Below are 25,563 nucleotides of genomic sequence, written 5' to 3' on the forward strand. Positions count from 1 at the left end.
AGGGTTTTATTTTCGGATGAAAAAGCCCATCTCAGTGGGTGCCATTTATAATATGTAATACTAAAATGCAATTTAGCAGCTTCATACTTAAAAATATCTATTTCATGATGCCGTTATCTTCTTAATGCTGTCAATTACAGAATTTATTCCAGAGATTATGAAATGGAATACGATGAGATTTCATATGTTTGGTGAGGCTCCCCAAGTGCCTAGTGTGGAGCTAATCTAATACATAACTCCCTAGTTTGTTTAATGGAAGAGACTTTGCTGCATGACGCACGCCAATAAAGCTAAACTTCCACAGCCATTCTTCCTCATAATGATTCTGGCAGTTATGAAGCAACTTCATCATACTTCACAGTTAGCCTTACTGTTGCCTCACCGCTAGCCATCTCCCCCATCACTGGAGGTTTGCTTTCTTTAACACAAACACACACCTGCACGTGTGTGTACACACTCATGCACGTGCACACAGAGAAAGAAACTAGTGAAATTCCAGAACATAGTGGATAGTGGATGCAACAAAAACAGGCATCACGAGCAGTTACATGGAGTAACACATTATATCTTCATGTCAACACAGATTTGTTTGGCCAATATTTGCATTTAATTACCAAATGTATTACTACATTAGTCATTTTCTCCACGTTGTTCCATTTAAGGATGTATAACCCTTTTTACCAGCAATGTCACAGAGAGCTTCACAGATGCGCATATCAACCTCAAACCTTCAAGGAAAAACACCCAGAAAGACTTACAAAAATGTAAGAAACCCTGATAGTGGGAATTCAGTGAGGGATCCCGTCCTCCAGAAACAGTTGGTGAAACAGAGAGGTGCAGACCATATGCTGTTTACAATTATGCAGACATGGAGAGAAAAGTAAATAATATGAAAGTGAGTGGATGGTGAGTGACCGTAGCAGTTCCTAGTGAATGATGCCTATACCTATCACTGGAAAACCCTTTCAACACAACTTCCCAGGCGAATAACACAAATGTCTGTTGGATTCGGAGAAGGATTCCTGTTTAATGCAAATGCATTGAGGCAGGACGGTTTTGGAAGCATCTGTTACTGTCCAACAGCTCAATTTCATCTGACGAGAAAAGGGTTGGATGGGTAAGGCTTTTATAGTCTGTAAAATGTCTCTCTATGGAGCTTCAGACCTCAGTCACCCAAACTGACCTCCACAACCTTGTTTCATTTCAGCTCTTTTTGAGGGATTCTGAAAGAACGTCGTGAGTGACGGTGAAAGGTAAGAGACAGCCTCGATTCCTCCAGCCAGCGCCCCTGATGGCCTTGCAGGGGTTACGGCTGCCCTCAGAGTCAATGTGGAGACACCGGCTCACTGAGCAATAAGCAGCATTGCAGCGTTACACACACATGATTACGTGGGCACTCTCTCTGCGAATGACTCTCATCAGAAGTCACTGAAGAACTCAGTGAGTGTGTAATTGTTTCCCATTAGGAGGAGATGTTGGCTGCCATCAGATCCCTTCCCACCGTCACATTTGCTGACGAATGCTCTGTGTCCAGTCAGTGAAGCAACTTCCTTCCGACTGCAGCCGCTGGGTTGTGGCTGAATTGCTCAGGACCCCCAAAAGCCCACAGCCATTCAGACATTGCAGCTGGCTGGCTGTATATGCGGAGTCGACAACTTGTCATTGACATGGTGGCAAGGGAAGGAGTTGGAGAGATATAAACAGGAGCATTAAATAAAGGCATGAAACTTAAGATCAATTTGACGAATGTAACGTGTCAGTCGTTAGTATATGTTCATGTTCAACTATGCCTCATCCAAATATGACAGTAAAGATTCAAACCACGTCCACCTCATGTTGCTGTGTGTATGTGTGCTAGCCCTGGCCCTATCTTATGCCATCCCTCCAAGGTCAGCCTAACAGGGTGAATAATTGTTAGCATGTGCCCCTGTGAAGGTGTGGTAAATTGGATATCTTACGTTGCAAATGATGGGTTGGTCAAACGAACAGACAAGGCCAGCTGTGTGAAGTGAGACTCGTGGATGAGATAGAGGGTTATGTTGAAGTTGTTACAGTAATGATCTGGCTTAGCTCTCTCTCTTTCTCTCTCTCTCTCTCTCTCTCTCTCTCTCTCTCTCTCTCTCTCTCTCTCTCTCTCTCTCTCTCTCTCTCTCTCTCTCTCTCTCTCTCTCTCCTTCGTTGCATTGCATGTGGACCATGATTGTGACATGTTTTTCCCTCTACACTGCTGCCATCTAGAGGACAAAACAGATTATGCGTCTGTGACTGGAACTTCTTAGAGAAACAAGCCGTGATAAAGATTAAATAAGTCAAATGATGCTGCTCTCCACGATAAAAAATAAATAAAATCACATCCCCAAACAGTGTGATTAAGGACTATATGTTTATGCTTATTAATAATCGTGTTTTATGCCGTTCAAGAGACCACTAGAGAGCAGCAACAACGCAGACACGATGACGTGACACCATTAGTAGATTCACTTTTTACTGAAGAGATGCATGTGTGAAAGAGGCATGATAGGTATGCAGTACAGTATACACCCACACGATTTGAATGTACCCTCGCAAAGTAAGACAGTGGCAGTGGAGAAGGAAGACGACGCAACTGTTATCTTTTTTGAGCAATACTGAGATTACGTCACCATATCAGCGTAATGTCAGCGTGGGGTCTGCAGACAACTACTCGGTTATTCAATCTCACTGGTCACACTGACTCAATAGAGAAATCATTTGACTCATCAGGTTACTGAAGGAAACTCAGGTTGATGTTAGATACTGTACCACTGCTTGGCACTCCATTTTTGTTCTGCCATAGACGATACAGGAGCAACGACAGTCTACAGTGAACTAGAATGAATATGTCTATGGACATAGCGATAGGCTGCAAACAGGGATGAAGGATTCCATGGTTATGAACAAAGTTATTCCGTCTCTATCATTTACTTCCAACAATGGCAATACAAAGATGACAATATCAGAACAGTGGATACTGTTAACCTAAGCTGGTTATCATTCGATTGTAGGATTATCCTAAAACGCATTTTGAACGTTCCAACAATGTACTGTACAGTTGATTCTGCCACTCATAGCAGTAGCGAAGCAGCCCCCACCACACTACAGAGGAACAATGTGTTACTCCAAACAAAAGTCAACTGTCAGTTTCAGGAGATCTTTCCCCAGATACAGTTATGTAGCGACTTTCTTTGAAGTGACTCCCTTCACACGCATCTCTATCCTGCACGGCATGCACTTCGGGTCCTCGTTGAATGTGTTGACTGTGTGTAGTAGATGTGTCGAGCTCCCATACAGAGTATAGGCTCTCGGGGGCCTCTGTCTGGAGGCCGTTGGTGTGGTTTACCGTTCCCATTTGAGCCCTGTGCTTCCCTGACCCCGGACTCAGCCACCACACAATGAAAGTGCTGACATTTGTGCCAGTCAAATGCACATACACACACACAAATTTTTTTTTTTCTGTCTTTCTTATCTATTTGTTTCGCAAAAAAAGTGTCTCCGTAAGCTTTGAGAGGAGGTGGGATGAGTGTTTATATTTGAGTTCAGTTCACACCGTTCATCCTTAAAAATGCTTAAAATGTCTGCAATCTTCATGTCTCTCAAACATCTCTCAAACAAATAGGTTTTTTTGAATTCATTTCCAGTTTTCAGTTCAGCTCTTGACAGCTGTGCACACATTTGTGACAAACCACCAATGTCTGGATCCATGCATCCCCACAGTCCCTGTACAGCACCACCAGCACCACAAGTCTCTCTCTCTCTCTCTCTCTCTCTCTCTCTCTCTCTCTCTCTCTCTCTCTCTCTCTCTCTCTCTCTCTCTCTCTCTCTCTCTCTCTGTCTCTCTGTCTCTCTCTCTCTCTCTCTCTCTCTCTCTCTCTTTCTCTCTCTCTTTCGCTTCCCAAGACTAACAAGCCGACCTGCAGGTGTGCACTACTCCACAAAACCACTCTTTTTCTCACTTTCCCTCACAGTGTCTGCCTTTGTCAGCTGCACTCATCTCTGTCTCTCTCCCTTTTACTCTTTCTCTTTAGTCTTTCTCTCTCTTTCCTCTCTCTCAGGGCTGTATAACTTGGTTAAGCAGAGGAAGGAAAGTGGAAGTTCCCTCACAGTCCAACTTCCTCCCCACACAAAGATTGCGACCCCCGCTCTTTGAGCTATAAACATTACCCAAAGGACTTTGCAGTAACTCCAGGTCTCCCTCATTAGTGGGTTTGTTGCACAATATGTTTTGTGTCAATAAGGTTCCCTAATACTATATATCTCCAGTGTTGTATCACAAATAAAAGAAAATCATAATTATATTGTCCCTTTGTATGAGTGTTTAGCTGTCATAGCACTGTGTCATTCCTCTATGATCCACAGTAGGTCAGGCAAGCCCTGACACCCGTAGAGCTAGATACTTTCAGCAGCAACACTTGTGTTGCCACACAGCCACTATGGACCCCACCCCTCCCACTCCTAATCCAGCACTACTCCTACTCTGACAGCTCATAATTTGGCACACACACATCATTTAGGTCCCAACTTGATCCCAGCCAGAAAGATGCATCTTGGCAACTCTCTATAGTGTATTTATAATCCCCATTTCCAGTGGTAAAGTAAACCTTGTACAAGGGGCATTGAAAGTGAGCAAGGTTGGATCTCAGAAGTCCTTAATCCCATTACACCTTCTTCCTGGTCTTCTTCCCCAAAAAGCCTCAGTACGAGTGGCACCAGTGAAATGTCCGTTAAAGTATCAGTAGCAAAGGAGACAAGACTCCAGGAAGCATTTAGGTCCAGGAAAGTGTTAAGATACAGTCAGGTTGTTTAGTAAAGTGAGAGATGCAGAGTGAAAGACCAGCCCAAACATCCCCCATCACTGAGCAGGAAAAACTGGAATGGGAGTGAACGGTGATTGCACAACAACCAGTGAGAGGTTATTCATAGGATTACAAGATCTGGAGCAGTTTACTGTAGCCTTCACAGTAATCAATGCCATGCATCCACAGAAACAGCATTTTACAAACTCAGAGAAAAAGAGCTTGGAGCATTGAACAATTGGAACACATTGGAAAATATGGTTCAATCTGCACATGTATGACACATTATTATTCTATATCCATCCCTGTTGATGTGACATTAGTATGCCTTAATAGGCCTATCAGTGACCCAGAAGTTGTGTGTTAAAGGTTGTTGCTGTGGATTATTATGCAGAGATGCTGGGTCTATTATCTCTGTGCATGTGTTCATTTCAGGGTTGGATGTTTAGCCTGACCACAGGGGGAGTGTGGGGCTGGTCAGAGGCAGCCCCCTCTACATCTTCTCAGCACAGCTTATCTTCACCAAAGAAACCTCATAGAGGAAGTCTTGAAACTACCGCTCATGCAGCACAGCTAGTTTCCTCAGGCTTTACAAGGTCAAGTAGTGAACATCTACTTTTCTCAATCTACAGTATCAACAGAATATGCACACGTCTAGATGTGTGACTGGAATCGTCAGATTATATGGTGATCTGTGACTGTCTACCTACAGTTACGTTCATACTACTAACGTTATACACATGGTGGTTATTGTCAAACTATTGCTTGGCTTCAGACCAGTAATGATGTGTTGAAACCACAGTGTTAAGAGTTTAGAGAAGTGTTGCCCCCTGACAGTTGCACCGTCACATCCAGACTACACAAACACACAAACACATTTTATGACTGCTCCAGATCAAAAGACCATTTGTCACTTTCTGGGTTATTTCACATTAGTCTTGCATTTCTTTGTCTTCTGGGAACCCTAAGCACTCATGCCACAGTCTATTCAAAATTAATTCAATTCACGAGCAAACATAACTGCTCCTCATTTATTGATGAAATGTCATAGGTGAGAGAAAAGGTCCCTCTGATGCAAGATAAGGGAAACAGGGAGTTCAGTGCTACAATGTTGAAGACGTGAGTCAAACTGATATCATCAGCAGTGAAGGAAACAAGAAAAGGTGCTGGTAAGCAAAGTAAGAAATAGGCTGGATGAGTGCAGATAAAGAGATACTGATGCGTGTGGGGGTCTGACTGCTGCTCCTTAACATCTGTCACCAAACATCTGGGCTCCTATAACTCTGAGCTTTGATTCTTGATTCTTTTGTTTTGTTTTGCTTTGTTCTTTTGAGGTAAGGCGGTGAGGGTATAGTGACTGCTTTGACATTTAAACAGTTTCACAGTTTACTCCAGGGTCTCAAGATACAATGAGAGAATTTGACTATTAATTGGGTGAACAATTCGACTGGAGGATTCTAGACCAAAGACAATCAGGACGTAAAATGAATACTTTAATAGAGAAAAGCCAATGCCATTTGAACAAACATTCAACTATGTACAGCACAGTATCTTCATGTAAATGGATGGATTTCGGTAATACCAAAGAACTCTCCTCCATATACATTTGTTTCAATATCACAATAATAACAATATCGCTTCATCGAAAGTTACCCAAAATGTCCAAATATAGGATTTATATATTTTTTTGGAGCTATATAGACCTCAAAAGTCATACAAAAGCATATAGGCAACAGATACCTGAGAGCCCCCACATCAGTAATCATCAACGTCAAATCATTTCACAACTTCAATGTGCCAAAATATACATTGTTCTCATATATTATTTTATACAAAAATACATTCCAAACCATTCTTTTAACAATTCAATGGTTAGTACTTAAAAGTAGAAACACAATATTCCAATTCCTATTTTACATTGACAAAGAAAATAGGTGTTTATAGATATTTGATCAAAATCATCAATCATGATGCTTCAAGTATCCTAGTAAGGAGTGTGTAACATCACTTTTTCTCCCCTCTCTCTTTGTTCATATTGACGACTCTAGGCTGTAAGGACACAACTTTCTGTTGATGATTAGGCTATAATATTCCTAAACATGAGTGTAGCTCCTGATGTATGTATAGGAGAGTAGAACACTTTATAAGCTAAGAGTGGATTCCAGCTAAAAGCCCTTCATACACACACACACACACACACACACACACACACACACACACACACACACACACACCACACGCACACAAAGATTTATGTTGTCACTGTTTTCTGTAAACTCTCACTTGCCCAGGTAATAGATATGTTCCTTACAGTGTAGCTGTCTAAATCATATTATGAATGACCTTCACCTTGTCATCAAAGTGTTCCCTTCATGTAAATAGGGAAGTCCTTAAAACAGAATGTCAGATCTGTAATATTGTAATATGGTATAATGTTAGTTTGAATACAGTATAATATACATTTAGTCTAAATTAGACGTGATTAAATATAAAACTACAGGACAAACCCCTTAAAACAATAATGCATTAAATGAATGTGGAGTAATAACATGTTACAAACTGTAAACAAGTTCCAGTGCCAATACTTGATCGACGGTAACTGTAAGCAGTTGCCATAGCAGTATACTTTTGTCAATATCGCTGAGATGTAAACTGAAAAGAGCTGCCTTGATCAAACACAATAACCTTCCACACAACACATTGAAAGAATTGCCCCCATGAGATAGCTAAGACCACCAGGATGAAAACAGATAAAGTAGAGTCTAATTTATGACAAAATACGATGTACTGCATGATCACCAGTGCAACAGTACATTTTGTTTGTCAGCGAAACTGTTTTTTTAAGAGCAGAATACATATGCATGTGTCCAAGTGCACCAAGATAATCCAACATTGGCATTTCAATTGTGGATAGGCTGAGTTTCCCCCCCAGCAGTGCTACATACTAAAGTGCACAGCGTACTGTGCCAAGCAGTATCCTTTTCCACAGTGCATGCAAATACATGCACGTACGCACGCATGCACGCACGCACGCACACATACATACTAAAGAAACAATAGCATGTCAACTAGGCAACATATGCCTGGTAAATCTCAATATTCTTTGACATGTAGCTGCTGGTACCGAGCTCTGAACCAGCTTGAGAGAAGATGTCCTCTTCATTCCCAGGGCCATTATGTGAACCTGAAATGCCATGATGTGCTGGTAGACCCCAGATTTGGTGTGTGTCCATTTCAGGTCAGGTGTGGACTGAACTGACATGAGGCCAGGTGTAAAGCCCTTGAGCACCAGAAGAGCAGAGAGAGTGGAGATATTAAGATATAAATGACTGTCCTTATCGAATCCTAGTTAAAGCCACTTTGTACATCCACACGCACATCACAGCAAAGTAAATGTCTTCTTTTTGCTTTCAAATCAAAATAAAAAATACATGTAGACACAAATAACAAGTACAGATTCACCCACCATAGAAAAATGAACTGTGTATTTGGCCCAGACCTTCATATAATTGTTTGATTCATCAGAAAAATCACAGGTAACTATTTTGCTACAAAAGTTTCCGTTTTTCCTTCCTGGAGATTATGTATGTGTTGGGGACGGACTATGGCTCCTCTCTCCTCCCTCTCTCCCACCCTCTCTTTACCGGAAGGTGTGTTCCCCACGCACAATGTGGGAAGAGAACTCATAATGGTCCTTACTGCGATGGCCGCAGATGTTGCACTCCAGGGGGTCTCTGTAGCCATGGCAACCCATGTGGATGGTATACATGACGTGGTCCAGGAAAAGGATACGACAGTGCTCACACTGGAACACCCGGACTTCCTGGCCCTGACGCCCAATCACACGCACACCGTCCTGGCTCACAGGGCGCTCGCCACCCCCTCTCAACACCTCCGGTGTCAGGCCTGCCTCGGCCGCCCGCCTCTCCTCTCTGCCATAAACTGGACTGGGCCGGGACCTGGGATGGGGCAGGTTGGCATGGTAACCCAGCCTCTCCTGGGGACTGCTGCGGGCGGAGTCGGCTGAGTCCAAGCCACTGTTGCTAGGCGATTCCCCCCGGACGGCTGGGGGGTGTTTGGGCCTGCTCAAGGACACTGGACCATTGGAGGAGGGGGGATAGTCAGGGGGAGGCAGGGGCACGGGAATGTGTGGGACGTCACGGCTGCTGGGCCGCTCCATGCGGGGCCCCATGGTGGAGTACACATGGGAGAAGAGGGGGTTGACCATGGGCACTACCTCTGCCATGGAGAGGGGAGTGCCGGGATGGGGGTGTGGGCGAGGGTGATGGACAAGAGGCCTGATGGAATCGGCGCCCAGGTAGGAAATGGCATTGTTGATAGCCTGGTCCATCATGTGGGCCTGCATCATCTCAGCTTCCTTTTCATATTTCATACCCATCTCATAGTTTAGCTCAGGGTAGCTATAGCGCACCATCTTCTCACCTGAAACACATTGGCACAGACACAGTCAACTTCACACTTCATATTATAACCTCACAGTTAGAGAAGAGTGTGGAACTCTGAAGCCATGCTCGATCCATTCCATCTACCACTTCTATGTAACAGGCTTCACACAATAGACACTGTATACTGTTTTGAGATGTGAATCACTGGTTTACCAAGGTGTTAGCAAACACACTAGCCTCCCTTACCCGCTTCAGTTGCAAGCGAAGAAATATGAACGCAATCATTTCTCGTTTGTTTTTCACATTTTTCTATTTTTCTCTGGCGGCTGTCTGGCGTTTAATGGTGGAAAGCCCCATCCGACTGCACTGCTTAACCCCTGCAGAACATGGATGCGGTGAGCTGTTTTGCTCCCCTCTCGATAAGAGCAATGGCAAATCTACAGGTGTACCAAACCACAACGTGAAAAAACATTTCCTCGTGCTCTCATCCGCTTTGTCTCTTGCTCAATCTCTTCCTCTACACCTAATAGTGCGGTAAAGTAACTAATAAGCTCAACTCTCCCTGAGAGGATTGACAATCACTGGAAAATGTACTCTTAAGTAACTACAAGTATGTCTGTAAATTGGTCCAAAGAGGGCAGTTGATTAATTGCGATTAGTTGTACTTCATTGTAAATTGTACTCCATTTAAATGACTGTAACATTTGGAATTACAAAATAACTTTAAAAACATGACAATCTACACGATGTTCATTTTAAAGAGACTAAACATACTTGTTAGATTTTTTTTAAATATATATAAATACATGTTTTTTTAATTTCAATTATAGCCATACACATTTTCTTCTTCAAATAATTTAAGTTTGATGTCGTGAGACTTCAAAGTGGAATACGTGCATGTCCCAGTTTTAAATACATCTATGAGACTGGTGTTTTGCTTCAAATCTGCTGATTATTGACTTGACAAGTGGTGCACACCCCGCATGTTCCAACGGATATTACAGGCAAACATATTGGGATTTTTTATTTATTGAGAGTATGCGTTTTCATTGCCAGACCTACTGAAACAGAGTTGCACAACCAAGAAGGCTTAGTAAAATATTAACAATGCTGACAAATCACAGGTCAGCAGCACTCTAACTGTCATCCATGTACAGAACGAAGCCTAGAGAAATAAACAAACACAGCACTAGGTCTTTATCATCCCCTCAATGTGGAGTTTAAGCCCTTCTGACCGCTGGAACACGTAAATCAGAGTGAGGCACTGGGCAAAATAACTATTGCCTTCCAAAAGCCATAACACTGCTAAATAAAACAATGACATAAGGAAAATCCCTTTTTTAACTTAAGCAAAGCATATAATAATGTGGTAATCCCAGAGTTCAACCAATTTTCAATACTTTGAAAATAAAGCAACATACCTGTCTGTCTGTCTGTCTGTCTCTGTCTGTCTACTTTACTTTTTATGTCTGTCTATTATCTAACTTGAAAAGCAGATACAGTAGGTGTCCTCGGTATGATGCTCAGTATGATGAATACTTCACACAACACTATATTGCTGCCTTGCCAATAACAATGTACATTGTTTTCAAAAACCAGTTTGGTTTGAGCAGACACAGTGTGGTGCTGCCCAGGTAGTCATGCTCACCAACAAACTTCTGGGGATTACTGCTCTTCCTCTTCCCCACATTGCTCTGCAGCCTCTCGATGACGGGCGGACGATCAAAGGTTGCCATGACAGAGGCCTCTGCCGGGGGCCTGTGCTCTTTGGTGGCTTCACCTGTGTGTGTGTGGAGGGGGGGGGGGGGGGGTCAGAGTACGTGGGTGAGTGTTGGTCTTCCACAGCCCGGCAGCGTCAGAAGTGCAGCATCCATTACATTCGCATTACATTTAGTCATTTAGCAGACGCTCTTATCCAGAGCGACTTACAGTAAGTACAGGGACATTCCCCCCGAGGCAAGTAGGGTGAAGTGCCTTGCCCAAGGACACAACGTCATTCGACACGGCCGTGAATCGAACCAGCAACCTTCTGATTACTAGCCCGATTCTCTAACCGCTCAGCCACCTGACACCTGATCCATGATACCATCCTTGTCAATACGCTGCCACGTTAAGGTTAGAGGTCAAATTGTTTCACTGAGCTTGTGCATATTTGGGGAGGGGGATGTGGGGAGGGGTTAAGGTTTCTCCCAACCCCCTTAATTTCGTCCTTGGTCCAAACTGTAATGGATAATCTCACCATTAAACAACATCTTTTTGAGATAATTACACATTGGAAGCATCTACCGGTTGTTCTCTATGAAAGCTGAAAGGCAAGTCGTTCTCACCTGGGTAAGGTCCTGAGTTAGAGGTGGGATCCATGCCAACACTCTGCAGGTAGCTATGGCAACGCTCCTTGTGCTCCTCCAGAGACGTGCGCTGTTTGTAGCTGCGTCCGCAGTAGTTGCACTTGTGCGGTTTGCCAACTAATGCAGAGGTGACATCAAAGGAAAGGGGACTATTAATGTCACACACCAGCAACGAGAGTCAGAGAGACAGCGAGAAAAGAGGGGGCAGGAGATGGTCCAACCTACTTTGGGGGATGACGCAACGACCGCCTGTGCTTGGCTAAGGAAGGCAGTTGTAGTAAAACGAGGAAGAGCGGGGAAGCCTCGAGAAAGATCGAGCAAGGGCTTCTGAGCTCATGGAGTCATGTTTCACTATTACTCTGATCCCACTCAGTTATAACCAGCCAAGCAGCACACGCCAGACAGACAAACAGAGAAGCAGTGGGCGAAGTTCGAAAAAAACACTCATATGCGTCTACTTTTCATACGCCCTGGAACACACACACACACACACATCAAGTCACCCGGGAGCCCACTGCTGTAGTAAGGCCCTACGCTACCAACAAGAGCGATGCCGCGTCGAGCGAAAGTGCATCCAGTGGTGGTCGGAAAGAAACGTCAACGCGAAAACAACACCTCTCTCCCACCTGCTGGAGGAGGGCTGTGATTCATGCTCTCGGCTCCATTCGGGCTGGCTCCACACTGCGCCGACGAGCCCAGCCGGAAGCACGGCAGGAAGGGGAGAAGCGAGGTGATTTGCCCATCAAATCCATTCATCTCTTCATTAATCCGTACCATCCATCGTCTCATCCAAGCCCCCCCCAGATCTGTCCGTTCGTCTACTGCCAGGTCCTACAGCATGACTAGTATGATATTGGATCGCATGAAAGACAACCCTGTGTAGTAGAATTTTCTGAAAGGTCTTGGTTTGAGTCATAAAGGGACTCTGAGAGTGCACTATAGGCCAGATGCCACGCTGACTATGTGACCCAGACACTGGGATCACAGCAGTGTGTGTGACAGTGTGTCTGTGACAGTGTTTGTGTGTTTGACTGTGAGAACAGAATTCCCAAATATGCTTCAGTTTGAGGTTTTTATATAAGAAGACACACAGGTCCAATTTTTGTGTGAATCTGGGAATGGTTTGACCGCTGCCATTATGTCTGTTAGAGAAAGAGTCAGGTGGCTGAGCGGTTAGGGAATCGGGCCAGTAATCCGAAGGTTGCCAGTTCGATTCCTGGTCATGCCAACTGACGTTGTGTCCTTGGGCAAGGCACTTCACCCTACTTGCCTCGGGGGAATGTCCCTGTACTTACTGTAAGTCGCTCTGGATTAGAGTGTCTGCTAAATGACTAAATGTAAATGTAATGTAAAGGTATGCAAGCTTTGTTTAAATCAAGAAAAAATTGAATTGAAACCATTCAGGGAATATGTTATCCATAAACTACATTACTTCATTTATTACATTACTACATTTTGTAATGTATGTAAAAATATGAATTATTACATGTATATGTCCTTGGTAGACATACGTTATAAAGGTCACATTCAAATACATCTTGTCTATTGTGTGTACCACATATGGCTATGTTACCACATCTGACAATGTTTGGATGACGTGTCCAATAATGATATAAACCACTTTTCATAGACCCATCCTCAGACATGACCTATATTCCATAAGCGAGGTTTTTACAGTGATTCATAGGAACAATCACAACATCATCAGCAACAATATCTGCCATTGAGCAATCTTGTGGTCTATGAGTAGCAATTGGTTTAGTACATTAGAAACTATGGTTCATGAGAATGTCTGAGTAAGACAATATACCAAAACACGTCCGTTTCAGTATTTCTAAAAGTATGGGAGCATAGAGTACTAGCGAGCTAGAAGGTTATGGTTTTTAGAGTAAAATTACGTGTTTTACGATGTTCAACCGAGTAATATATCTACATATCGTCATAGGGGAAATGTCTGCTCCAGTGATCTTTGTCAGCCACAGCACCTGTTTCTAACTGCCTACATGGTATTGGGCAGTAACACTTTCATATAGTAATCTCACCAACACCAACACAAGTTCACTTCAATGTATTTTTTTATCTTTCAAAACCACCGCCACTTGTGGGCTTTGCAGATGTTGGATGCATCACTAAAATCCCGCTTTCAGCTGCTATTCTTGGTCATGTAAATTAATTCAACTCTGTGTTCAGACTCACTTGGCCGCTTCCATTTGGGTGATAAACAGGAACTCAGGTCCCTTATCTCGTAACACATTCATAGAAATATAAAGTACATTATTCTGCCACAAGGTCATGCAGCATTTCTAGCATGTAACCTATGCCAAGGAAATGCTATGGAAGGAAATGAAAGTACAGCATTCTGTACCGTTTAACAGACATATTTATTACTTTATTGCATGCAACAACCTACTGCAGTTATGCCACCTTAAATGTACCCAGCCATCCTTCTTTTCTGTTAGATAACTGTGGCTGCAATGCATATACTCTATCATCAACTTAACACGAGGTAGTGTTAATGTGTAATGAGGATTATAAAACAACACATTTAAGGAGTTAGTTCTTCTTGTTTTGTTAAGAAGACCTCAATCAGGTAGATGCTTACTTAGGTGAGATGACAATACAACATATACATAGTAAAAGTCAACTCTTTGCCCCTTCAGACAGTCATTCAGCAAAGCCTTAACCAGTCGTTGAATCAGGCAGTAAAGTATACTCTGTCTCTCTGTCTCTCTCTCCTTAAATGTTACTGTCTCTCGCCCAACTTCCTCCACTATTGACTTCACCTGTTTCCTGGGCAGGGTGCCAGGTGTCTCCATCGTGCCAGGGCCATGGAGAGAGAAAGGGGAAGAACAGTGTCATGCTTTTCATGTAAGGTAGCGTCATGCCAGCTCCCTAGGTTATGTCACAACCCCCCATCCTTGCGTTCCACACTAACTCAGATGCACGGGAAAGGGTGGCAGACTAATACATACGGCAAAGACCAGTGTGCTGCAAGAGGAACAACTTTACACTTCACCTCAGCCACTGTGCCGATCCAGGAGGCTGCAGAATCAATTTAGACATTTAAAACAGGAAGTGAGAAACTCGAAAAGGGGCAAGTGAGAGAGATCCGAGCAGAGAGAATGGAAGGAGAACAAGAGACACAGAGAACACACTGCGAAAGACAAGAAAGACTAGAAACGTTACAAGGGAGAGACGCAACCCGGCAGAAAAAAACAAACAACCGTCATTAGAAAGCGTGGAAGTCAAAGGGCATCTTTTGAGCAGAACTAGAAGGATAGGGCTTGGGTTGGGGTGGTGGGGGGTAGAAGGGTTCAGTCTGTCAGTCAGTCAGCTGACCCTGATCTCACAGGCATAAGAAAGCACATCCTCTGGTGATGCTAGATAGGAAAGTGGGTTACAGTTAGAGAGCTCTCTGGCCGCCACTCCTCATGTGTCTCTGAACAGAGAGCTTCCTTCTGAGGAGCGCGAGTTGAGCTCGTCAGGAACAGCCTGGCCTTGGTGTTTAACCACAGCACTGACACACACACACACACACACTGAAACACACACACACACACATAAACAACGTCTGCAAAAAGCCCCGTATCTGCAGCCAATCCAACAATGCGAGATCGAGATCGACACGTGCTAATCTCGACACAAGCATAAACACGAGTCGAGTCGAGGCTTTTGAGAGACGCAGATCCACGGGGCGCGTCACCCGTGTGGCAACCCAGCTCAGGAGATACCACAGAACACGCTCTTTACTTCTGTACAGTACAATGACAGAGAGTTGGATTGACGAGGAGGGGAGGATGAAGGAGGCCACTAAGTGATACCTGAGTGTGTGCGCAGGTGGCCGCTCAGTGCGTCACGGCGTCTGCAGGCGTAGCTGCAGAAGGGGCACTTGAAGGGCTTTTCACCCGTGTGCAGCTTGATGTGCCTCAGAAGATTTCCCTTCTGGGTGAAGGAGACCCCACACTGGTTGCACTGGAACGGCCTATCGCCTGGGGAAGACACAGGAAGGACACATTTTCAGTTTGTGCACCACATACACGCACCCATGTACACATCTAAAGAGTCACATACACTCAGAACCCCCTAACCCCCCCCCCCCCCCCCCCCATCCCCCACCACCACTACCAACGCACACACCCTATTGTCTGTATGGTAACATCAGCAAGTACACCACTCACGGGTAAACCAGCTACAAAGCTTTACTGTTCATGAAGGAGCAACACTTTCTAAACATCTCGATGACAACACATTTAGCTTAGCACTTTGTAGCAGAGTTGCACTGTCAGTGATTGCAATATTAGAATTAGCGAATGAATGGCACATGATGCCTCAGAGCCGGGGTCTCGTGTGACATGATTAGGAGGATGGTGAGTGCCAGCTATGAGGTGGGTGTTTGTTTTGCTACATCTCCGCATGTCGTTTGCTTGCTGTAATGCTACGGTCGTTGCAGCTGAGTATTCTCACCATGGTGGGCATCGTTTGGTCTGCTGCCATGTGGAAAAAGTGAAATAGGATCCTGTAGCTGTGACGGTGATGGCACTGTCGTCACAGCGTCAGGTAAAAAGGCTAAGGAACAGGTTGTGGAGGATTCCAGGGATATTTTCCCTGATAATCATTCAAGGGCTAACCTACTGTCTTTTACTTTACAGCAAAAACTACCCACACCCTCGAACACAGAATACAATAGCACAAAAAAGTGATACTAACAATGACAACTAACAATGAATCATGTACCAGTAGTATTGTTCATTGAGTTATTGGACATATATCATTCATAAAGTATATTATATGTAAGCACTGCAGTCGGAATATGTTTTAGAATTTGACAGTATGGTATGTGGTTTGGATCTGACTGAATGAAAAGGACCATCATGTACCATTTTGTAGCCGATTGTCTGCGTCGCTTACGCCATCGGACCCAGACACACCATCCTGTAGGTTGTTGGGGCTGTCAATCATGGGCTCCTCCAATCCCGATCCTTCCTCCCCACTATGGGTCATGTCCTCTGGTGCTGTGCTTTTCCCGTCTGCTTCGTCTCCCGTGCCCTCTTCCTGCTTGATGGTCACTTCTGATTGAGACAATGACGTGAGAGACATGAGAGTCACTATGTATAAGTGTGAGTGTGTTTGCGTTTGTGTGTTTTTGCCTGTGTATGTGTGTGAACGCATACCTAACCCTAGAATTCATATCTAATCGAACCCATTAGGAACAGAACCCACTTCTTCACAATCACACCTAAGAGAGCTGTGCACGGACAGTAGCAACCAGTGTGTTCACCCCCAGGCCTGCCCTCACCAACCCAGAGTCCCTGGCAACAGACGACAGGTCAATGTCGGACAACAAAACGAAGGGTGACTCCCAGAAGGAGATTTGGTGATGTGCTGTGCAACACTGACAGATTGCTGGAGAAACGAGAAACAGGCTGGTCTGGTTCGAGTCCCTGAGGAGAAGGTAGGGAGTGTCCTACCCGGGCTCAGTTCTCAGCATGTGTGGGTTTCCACTTGACTGGCACTGGGAGAATGGTTGCATTGGGGGAGGAGAGAAGGGGAGGGAGAACACTCTGACTGAAGATGGGAATGCACGTTCTGATTGTTATAGAAGTCTCATTATCTGTCACCAGACAATGGGGCTTCTGACAGCCAACACATGCACTGTCACGCACACGCACACACACACAAATACACACACACAAGCATACACACACATAGACATACAGTCATTCATATACGTGCTGCCGAGATACATATTTTATATACTCAAAAACTCCATTTAATACTACGAGACACTCTAGTTAAGCCATGATGGGAAAACGAACACAACGCAAACTGACGCACTGCACTACGCAAAAGAGCCCAAAAACCCCACAAAAGTCACACAACTTTAGCATGAACAGGTGGAGGCTCCCTGCATTCCTCTACACGCTTTGGAAAACCTGATCCTGGCTCTCAGTCCCTTACCCATCCAGACAAGCCTGTTTGTGATTACCAAGACCTTAATCACTGGGTGGGTGCGGAGTGCGAACCTAAACCCTGACACCACTATCCAGCTCTTTCATCTCATGACGACGTGCGTACGTAGCATTGTCGATGCGACTTGTTGAAATAAGTGAAACCGACAAAATGGCATTTTCTAAGGTACAGCTGTGTCGTTCGATTGTCATTCGAACGCCATACCATTTTATTTCACTAAAATTGAGACACTCAAGTTGTCATCCCTCGTGACTCCTGGCAACATGGAGCCGACCTGACTGCGTCTATTTAGTTTTTCTGCTTTCCTCAGGAGGTTCAGGTTGAACCATTACCAGGAAAACTTATTGAATTAAGGGAAAAGAGTGAATTAAGGGAAAAGACTGCGTAAAAGAAGGAGCAGCTACAGAATTGCAGAAGACAGCATGACGACCTTAACAGAGAGAAAAAAAAGAGAGAGAGAGGAGTGGAGTAACAGTAAAGTGACGGTAAAACACCTGTAGGGTCCCTGTAGGGTGACCATCAAATTAACCCTGAGAGAGAGAGTTTTGAAATTGTGAGTCAGAGACCATTGGTCAGTGTGGACTCCACAATCTTTCAAATTCAATATGCTTTCAAAATATTTACCCCACATGTTTGTTTATCCCTTACCAGGGACCAGTCGGAACATCATAACTGCATTGTGACAGAGGAGCTACAGTATGTGAGGCAACCAGCAGGTGTTAAACCTCTCCTTCCAAAACATCTGACTCAGCTTGGGGGCCTTCATCCTTCTCACAACACCCTCTGTGACACAGCCTGGTGACACATCCACCAGAGGAACACAGTCTCAGCTTCTCTTTTCATGGTTTAATTAAGAGGCCGGAGGAAAAGAGCAATGCAAGACTTAGGATATTAAGTGATTACAGTTTCTGGCTACTGTACACTCTGTCTAAGTCATACTACCAGTAGGTGGTTAGTAGTAGTATTTAGACATTATGCCAAATGAAAAGCCGGCATTGTAACGAAACAGGTGTGTGCATGCATGCGCGTGCAAGCTAACGTGTTAAGTAGCCACTTACCGCTGGGCGACTTAGGACCCTGAGGCTCCTGTCCGTTGGGTGTGTTTGCCGACAGGTCCACCGACATTCTCGAGTTCTCCTTCCTGGGAGGGCAATCTCCGTTACCTGGGAGACAGACGGCAACAATTGAGCCGGGGATATTGTCCTTGTCTGCACAGCGCACAGACAGTTTGCTGCTCCAAATATTACCCTTTCTCATGCTCACTCTGCCGTTGTCACTCTGGACCATACACTCAAACACACACAGTGGACACTCACACACGCGCACACACACAAAGAAATGCTGAAAGTATTAATACTCTATTCATCAAACATCATCCGTCAAATTCAAATCATATTATTTCTACAATTTCTACTGATATTCACGGATGATAGTGACACTAATTTCACTCCGATGCTTGACAGGTGCACCGCACTGTTTATGCATGAAAATACCAGGTCACCACCAAAACATGATGTTTGCACAGGAAGGAACATTCTTTGAGTGGTTGCTGCAATGGTCCACCTCTGGCTCTCTAGAACCACAGCTTTGCGGAGAGACGTCCCACTACCACTAACCAGGCGCAGCATGTCTGCCTACATGAGGCAGACAGTACAGGGAGGCAGCGGGGTCAAGGTGCTGGCTGCGATCCTCATGTCCAGTAGCATGTCCATGTCTAGTATCCGATTGCTTTCTCTCAGCAGGCTGTTCATAGGCCGGGCTATGGATAGCTGTGTGTCCACTCAGAGGGAGAGCTAGCCTATCCCTTATCCCGTTACACTCTGGCCCCATCGGAGCCTCTCAGATAAAGGCTACAGCAAAGCAGCCCTGCTGACCAGGGTGTCAGATCCCTGAGGAGTCGGGGCAAACCCCCACACTTCCCCACACTACACCAAATTTAGCACTACGCAGCAGTTCCTTGATAGCCAAGGAGGAAAGTACCGGAGATGTTCATGTGAACAGCCTCTTCACAGATTCCCTTGTACGGAGGTCTCGTTTGTACTGCTACTAAGCAGTCTGGTTGCAATGATGAGCGAATGCAAATCAAATACCAACATTGACTGCAAACTTGACACCAAACTACAGGTAGACCCCTTCGGTGAAATAGATCTGATACCTTAAACTGTCCCTGTTGGTTGTCTATACTTTGAGGATGGTGGCTATCATGAGGAAGAAAAGGAGGCGGAGGAGTGGTGTCCCATTGTTGAGCTGAGTGACGCCCGCTGGGAGACATGACACAATCCCTGGGCACGGTTTCGGATTGCATGCACTCGCTGGGGTTGGAGGAAATCTCAGGTGACCGGTGGACGGCTATCCCCTGGCTGTGCTGTCTCCTGGAGACAGGAGTGGCCCAGATTTGTCATGAAGGATTTTCCATTACTGGAGCCTGGACGGACAGCTGCCTCGCAGAACAGTAAAAGGCTCTCAGGCAAATTGCTATTTCGGTGTCATAAGAAGAGGTCTTGTCATGACACCTTCGTAAACGGACTGTGCTGTCTGACACACAGGCTGGAAATGACATAGGAGCGTTCAAGCTTTGGTGACTCCTGAGCGATGCAGGAGTCGCAGGAAACCAGTGTATCCACAAGAGTGACCTCTGCCTTGGCAGACACACACACACACACAGAGCGGCAAACGCACATGGCATGCACGCACTCACCAACACATCAAACGTATCCATTCACACACACGCTGACATCTACACACATCCACATAGGCACACACAGACACACGCGCACACACACACACACACACGCGCACACACACACACACACACACACTGTCTGCTGATTCAGAATCTTAGCTTCACACCACTCATTTGTTGAGTCAATACTGTATGAACAGTAGGCTAAGACTGAGAGCACAGCGGAGGAGGTCAACACTAACAGCATAGATGGATCATTCCATGTACTGGTGGGTGAAAGGAAAAGATGTATGACAATGACAAAGAAAGGAAAATAACATAAAATCATCAGTACAGACTTTGCACTGTGTATTTGCCATATTCATGGATTTGGTTCTTTTGTAAAACCCTTGCGATAAGACAGAACTCTTGATAGAATGACATTGTTTCACCTGTTCTGAACAAAGCTATGGCTTGTGTTCAAATATGAAACTTGGACCTCTACTGAATTCTCTTCTTAAATGACAGAGCACTCAGTCCTGGCTTGTTCAATACACAGTTCATGAGAAGGATCTGGTTTTTCCAGTAAAACACTGAACCTCCAGACCACACCATCTCTTTCTCTCCCTCTCTCTCTCTCACTCCCTCTTTCTGTTCCTTTCTAACTTTTTCTCACTTTCTCAAACATACTGTATAGTACAAATGAACTTTTACAGACAGTACACACACAGCATACATTCATCAAATTGCCTAAGGAATGAAATGTTGACATTTATCAGTTTTGTGATTAATCACCCTTTCCCAAAGCTTTGCACAGCACCTGCAACATTTGTCAAACTAAAGATTATCAGCATGTTGTATCATATCTGAGGAAATCTGTTGGGAAACTAAGAGAGGAGGGAAGTACCTCTGTGTACCTAGTACAGTCTCACCGTACAGATAACAAATGTCCAGGGTAGCCAAGAGCTTTCGACCTTTTACCATATGATCACAGTGCCTTACGCTAGCAACCTGTTTCCACAGGCTACTTTACACGCCGACACTAACGCATCCAGTAAATACGGTAACACACTCACAAGGGCTGTAAGAAAGGAAGGGAATGACCTACAGACAGAATGTTTGCATATTTCTGGACATAAGGCGAGGGGGAACATAGGAACGGAAAGCAGAGACCTCCTACTCTATCTTCAGCCTCGCTTCTACCTTGCCTGACAGGCCTTCCCGCAGGCCCACTCTTCAGTGGACCAGGAAGTCCCCATGATGTCACTAACGTGAACCACCAGTTTAAGTATAGAGGCAGACAGATTATAAACATTGTACCCAAAAAATCAAAAAATAAATATGTGCCTGTAAGAAACCAAAAAAGGGAAATGGAGACACAAAGCGTGTGGATCCAGCATCAGCTATCAGCATTAAACAGGATGTCACTGCTTTTTTTCACGGGTTATAAGGGCCAAACAGGAAAGGGTTTGCTCTAAGGGAAAATCCCAAGCAAGGTACATATATTTTAAATAATTAATCTTTTATTAATTTAACAAATATGTTTTTGCTTGTGTCATTGACGTCAATTATTTTTGTATTCACTCAAGGCTGTGACAGTGACAAATAATATTGCAAGATTGCCAATCTTTCTTCATCTTACACAAGACTCCTGAAGCTTAGTCTAGGCAGACAGAGTGATGGATCAGTTGACTTACTAGCACGGTACCCATCTGGTGAACCTTCCGTCTCCATAGTCCTGCAGAGGGCTGCGGTGACCAGAGAAAAAAGTGTTATTCAGTCAGTAATGTAAAGTCAAACAAAAGTTTAGAGTTACCCATTAGGATGCATCATTGTTAGTTGAATGAATACAAATGCTGTTGCTTACATTCAAGTCATGCTGCTGCAGGAGTGGTTTCAAAAGAGCCAAAAAGGACATAACTACTCAGTAGCACCGAGCAACACTGTTTTTCTAACCATCCCAAGGTCACACGTGTTTAAAAATACAGCCATTCATTTGAGTTCACACTACCACAGAAGAAACACATTTAGCAGGATAGGTTCACACTTTGTTAGACTTTGCAGTCGTAGTGAGAATAGCCATTTCCTCTACACCCCCCCCCCCCCTCACACACACACACCTCCACCCCAAGTTTGATGAAGACCAACTAAATGTATTTCAAGGAAAGTCAGTGGTCAGGTCTGTTTGTGTGTCTGTGAATTTGTGTATGCGTGTATGTTTCTCCCTGCGGGAATTATTTAGAGCCTTGTCAATCCTTACCATACAATTGGCAACAATATTTAAACATATTTTATTGAATTACAAACATAATTTAGTTACACCCAGTATTAATAGACCGCCTTTTTCTGTCCAACACATTTTAGAGTAAGACCAATAATAAACTATGTGGACTAGCATACAGTATGCTGTATATTAATTATACAAACACCTTCTCAATTATTTAGTTCAAATGAGTTTTATACTCAAGTTTCAAATGTATTTTTGTATAATATTGGCCGGAATAAACAGTATGCTATTGGTCAGAAATTAGGCATTACAAGGGGGCATTACAATAATGGGGCATTACAATAAGGTATAGGCCTAGGTGGCAGGGCTCCTGTTTGAAAGTGCGCTTCTGCATAATGCGCACCATCTCGGCAGCAAGACAAAACACGATCTGGGTTCAGCGCATAACTGTTTAGGTGTTAATTGAAGTCAGAGACATCCCGAAATATCTGGAAAAAAAGTATTCGCTGGTATTTGTCACAGCGTGCAGTGCAACCTATTGCGTTTTGTGCGCAGCCTGCGCTTTGCCTGATGCAGCGTAAAACCATTGGAAATAATGGAGTTTCAGAGAGCTATATGGTGCCGTTGCAGCGTTCTGTCTGAAAGAGTGTTAACTTTCAAATGCCACTTGGTCTGCAACCTCTCAGTTTTCCAAGGACAAATGACAAACATTTCCTTTGGACACAATGGGATAGATACAAAGAAACATCATATTGGTTGTTGTTTACTCTCAACAATTAGATGTGTTCGAGATCTGCCTTTCCAAGCCCTGAATCTAGACGAGAGTAGGAGGTAGGCTATCAGTCGGAAGGAGTAAAACAAAAAACAGTGATAAAGTCGGACAGTCAGTCATCAGCAAGTCGTTTCCCATCAAGCTTGGCTTGGGTTGACAGTGGAGAGCAACCGCAGCGCCTGCCTTGCTCTTTTGAGATTAGTGGCTCATGTCACTGTGACAATAAGTGACAATGCAATGCACCAGACAACATCTAGCATGCACTGAGTCAGTCAGCGATTGGTGTCTTATCTGTACTGCCATCCTATTAAATCCGCAACAAATCTTAAAAACCTTTGTAATAGACCAGACCAGATTATGGACGGAGAGAAATCTATTTGAATGGGTGAGTGGCCAGCCAGACTCATCATCTACGAGAGCAAATAAAACATGAGCTGGCAGATTTTTCAGTTTCCCAAGCTAACTGAGCACATGCTTACGACATTACCAGACCGATCGCGCAACAGCACCCTATCCCGGGCAAACTTTGATAAGACTGCTAGAAACACACACGGACTCTGTTTAAGTGGTTGAAAGAATTATGTTGCCTTTTCAGAAACTGAAGCAATCTCTTGCCAAATAGCAATACTCTAGGCAACCTCACAGTGTTCCAACATAGATAATAAAGTTGGAGCGACAGTTACAAGACACATTGTTATTTTAATTAAAACAGTCAAAGTATTCAAGAATTACCTTTCGGTGTCCCCCCTGCGCAAATGCGTACTGTTTTCGATGATGTCCACCAATGTGATATCTGGTTGTCACCTCCCTCTATAATGCTAATTTAAATAATCTAGTCTATGTCTATCAGAAGCCGTGAATGGTCTTTCTTTTTTTAAATAATAATAATAATAACTGAATAAACACCAGTTTACCTCAATTACCGTTTTCATTCAAGTCATTTTCTAAACAAAGCATGAGGAAACAGTCAAATATAGGCTACTGGCAGAGGCAATATGTTGATCAATCCACGAACTGGTCTTGCACTGAATGAGAAAAGTTAGGAAGAGCGCATCTATCCTGAAGCTCATTTGATTACAGGCTACTTCCTTTGAAGCGCGCAAAGTCAACTTTTCCACCCAATGCACGACCCCCGCACCGTCCCAATCTCGTTCACTTGATAAAAAAATATCACAAATGCGCTTAAAGGTTGGCTATTGTGTGCGGTTCGTAAGGAAAACTAACAAAGAGGTAAGTGGAAAGACTCAACACGTTTCTAAATGAAAGAAGGAGAGGGATAAAACTGGATCCACCGGTTCCAAAGAATTAGCCAAAGAAAAGAGGCAGGGAGTTTACACGCTACCCGACCAAGGTCTTGGAAAAACATAATTTTTCAAAAAAAATATTGGATCTTAATATTACAGCACTGATAACTGATGCATGCAAACCTTCCTTCATTTATATGTGGTTAACTCGCAATTATATTCTCCAGATATATCTGTTCAATTGCAATGAAATAGCCTAATAACTCAATGAATGATGAATTACATGTAACGATAATCATTCGTACCATAAAAACTTAAACGATGAAGAAGGCTAGAGCAGGCCCATAGAAGGGTAACCTGTAGCCTATATGTTGCCACATAACACTGGACAAACACTTCACCTGGTTGTCAGATCACAGTTATTACAGACTGTCACAGAAAGACGCACCTGTCTGTGGACGCTGTGCTGACAGCACAACGACAGTGGATGACGATGGATGTGTCGGTCCACTATAGCCTGGACTTTGTTCGAATAGTTTCAATATCTAAATCAACACCTCATTGTACGTGGTCTTGTACGTCTTAAAGTGCGCGAAAGCACCCAGCCCGTTACATTTCTTACCGTTTACTATGATAATCCTTATCGGCTGCATTGGCTAGTTAGTTAACCCGCTGGAATTTCCTCCATCTTCGAAAGCAGAGCAGACTAGCCTGTTGCTATTCTGGAAACTTGATCTGACCATGACAAACGAATCTGTATGGGCAGTCGGCTGCTCGGTAATCGATTACATGGTTTTAACAAGGTAGGCTATTGGAAGATGTCTATGATGTGTCTGAGATAGTGTTGGGTGATTCCCGTTGTAATAATCCGAACCACATAGCCTATTATGCAGCAAAAATGGTCAGTAGAGTCTACTTTAATCGTCATTATTAACGATGTAGCCTAGTTCCCTTGATAAAACAGTAGGTCTAATAGATGTGAATTTCTTCTTTGTGTGAATGGAAATAAAATACGCACTTAAACCAGTATTATTTTAATATATCGGTTAACAAAGTAAATCAGGTGGGCAAATTATATAAAACCATATTGAAAGAAATATAAATAGTAATGATACTCTCTGGC

General features: G+C 43.9%; 1 protein-coding gene across 3 annotated transcripts; it reads right to left on the reverse strand.

Moving 5' to 3' along the window:
- Positions 1-6,291: 6,291 nt before the first annotated feature.
- ikzf2 (IKAROS family zinc finger 2) lies at positions 6,292-25,216 on the reverse strand. Of its 3 annotated transcripts, none has more exons than XM_067258852.1 (8): positions 25,063-25,216; positions 18,594-18,698; positions 16,443-16,634; positions 15,387-15,554; positions 11,545-11,682; positions 10,866-10,997; positions 6,876-9,254; positions 6,292-6,824 (listed from the first exon to the last, which is right to left on the reverse strand). In XM_067258852.1, exons 1-7 carry the CDS (start codon positions 25,091-25,093, stop codon positions 8,452-8,454), a joined length of 1,569 nt encoding a protein of 522 aa, XP_067114953.1. In that variant the 5' UTR covers positions 25,094-25,216; the 3' UTR covers positions 6,292-6,824; positions 6,876-8,451. The 3 variants fall into 3 exon arrangements, with proteins under 3 accessions (XP_067114953.1, XP_067114961.1, XP_067114969.1); XM_067258860.1 differs by lacking the exon at positions 25,063-25,216 and adding an exon at positions 23,929-24,362; XM_067258868.1 differs by lacking the exon at positions 11,545-11,682.
- Positions 25,217-25,563: the final 347 nt, after the last annotated feature.

The sequence above is a fragment of the Osmerus mordax genome, chromosome 2 (assembly GCF_038355195.1).
Source record: "Osmerus mordax isolate fOsmMor3 chromosome 2, fOsmMor3.pri, whole genome shotgun sequence".
Lineage (NCBI taxonomy): Eukaryota > Metazoa > Chordata > Actinopteri > Osmeriformes > Osmeridae > Osmerus > Osmerus mordax.

What these genes read in the sequence shown, in the direction of transcription:
- ikzf2 (XM_067258852.1), bottom strand. Translation starts at nt 25,093, where the DNA reads ATGCAGCCGATAAGGATTATCATAGTAAACG. An exon ending in AAGGATTATCATAGTAAACG is followed by an intron (nt 18,699 to 25,062) that starts GTAAGAAATGTA and finishes TCTGTCTCCCAG; the next exon opens with GTAACGGAGATTGCCCTCCC. An exon ending in AGACAATCGGCTACAAAATG is followed by an intron (nt 15,555 to 16,442) that starts GTACATGATGGT and finishes TGTCTTCCCCAG; the next exon opens with GCGATAGGCCGTTCCAGTGC.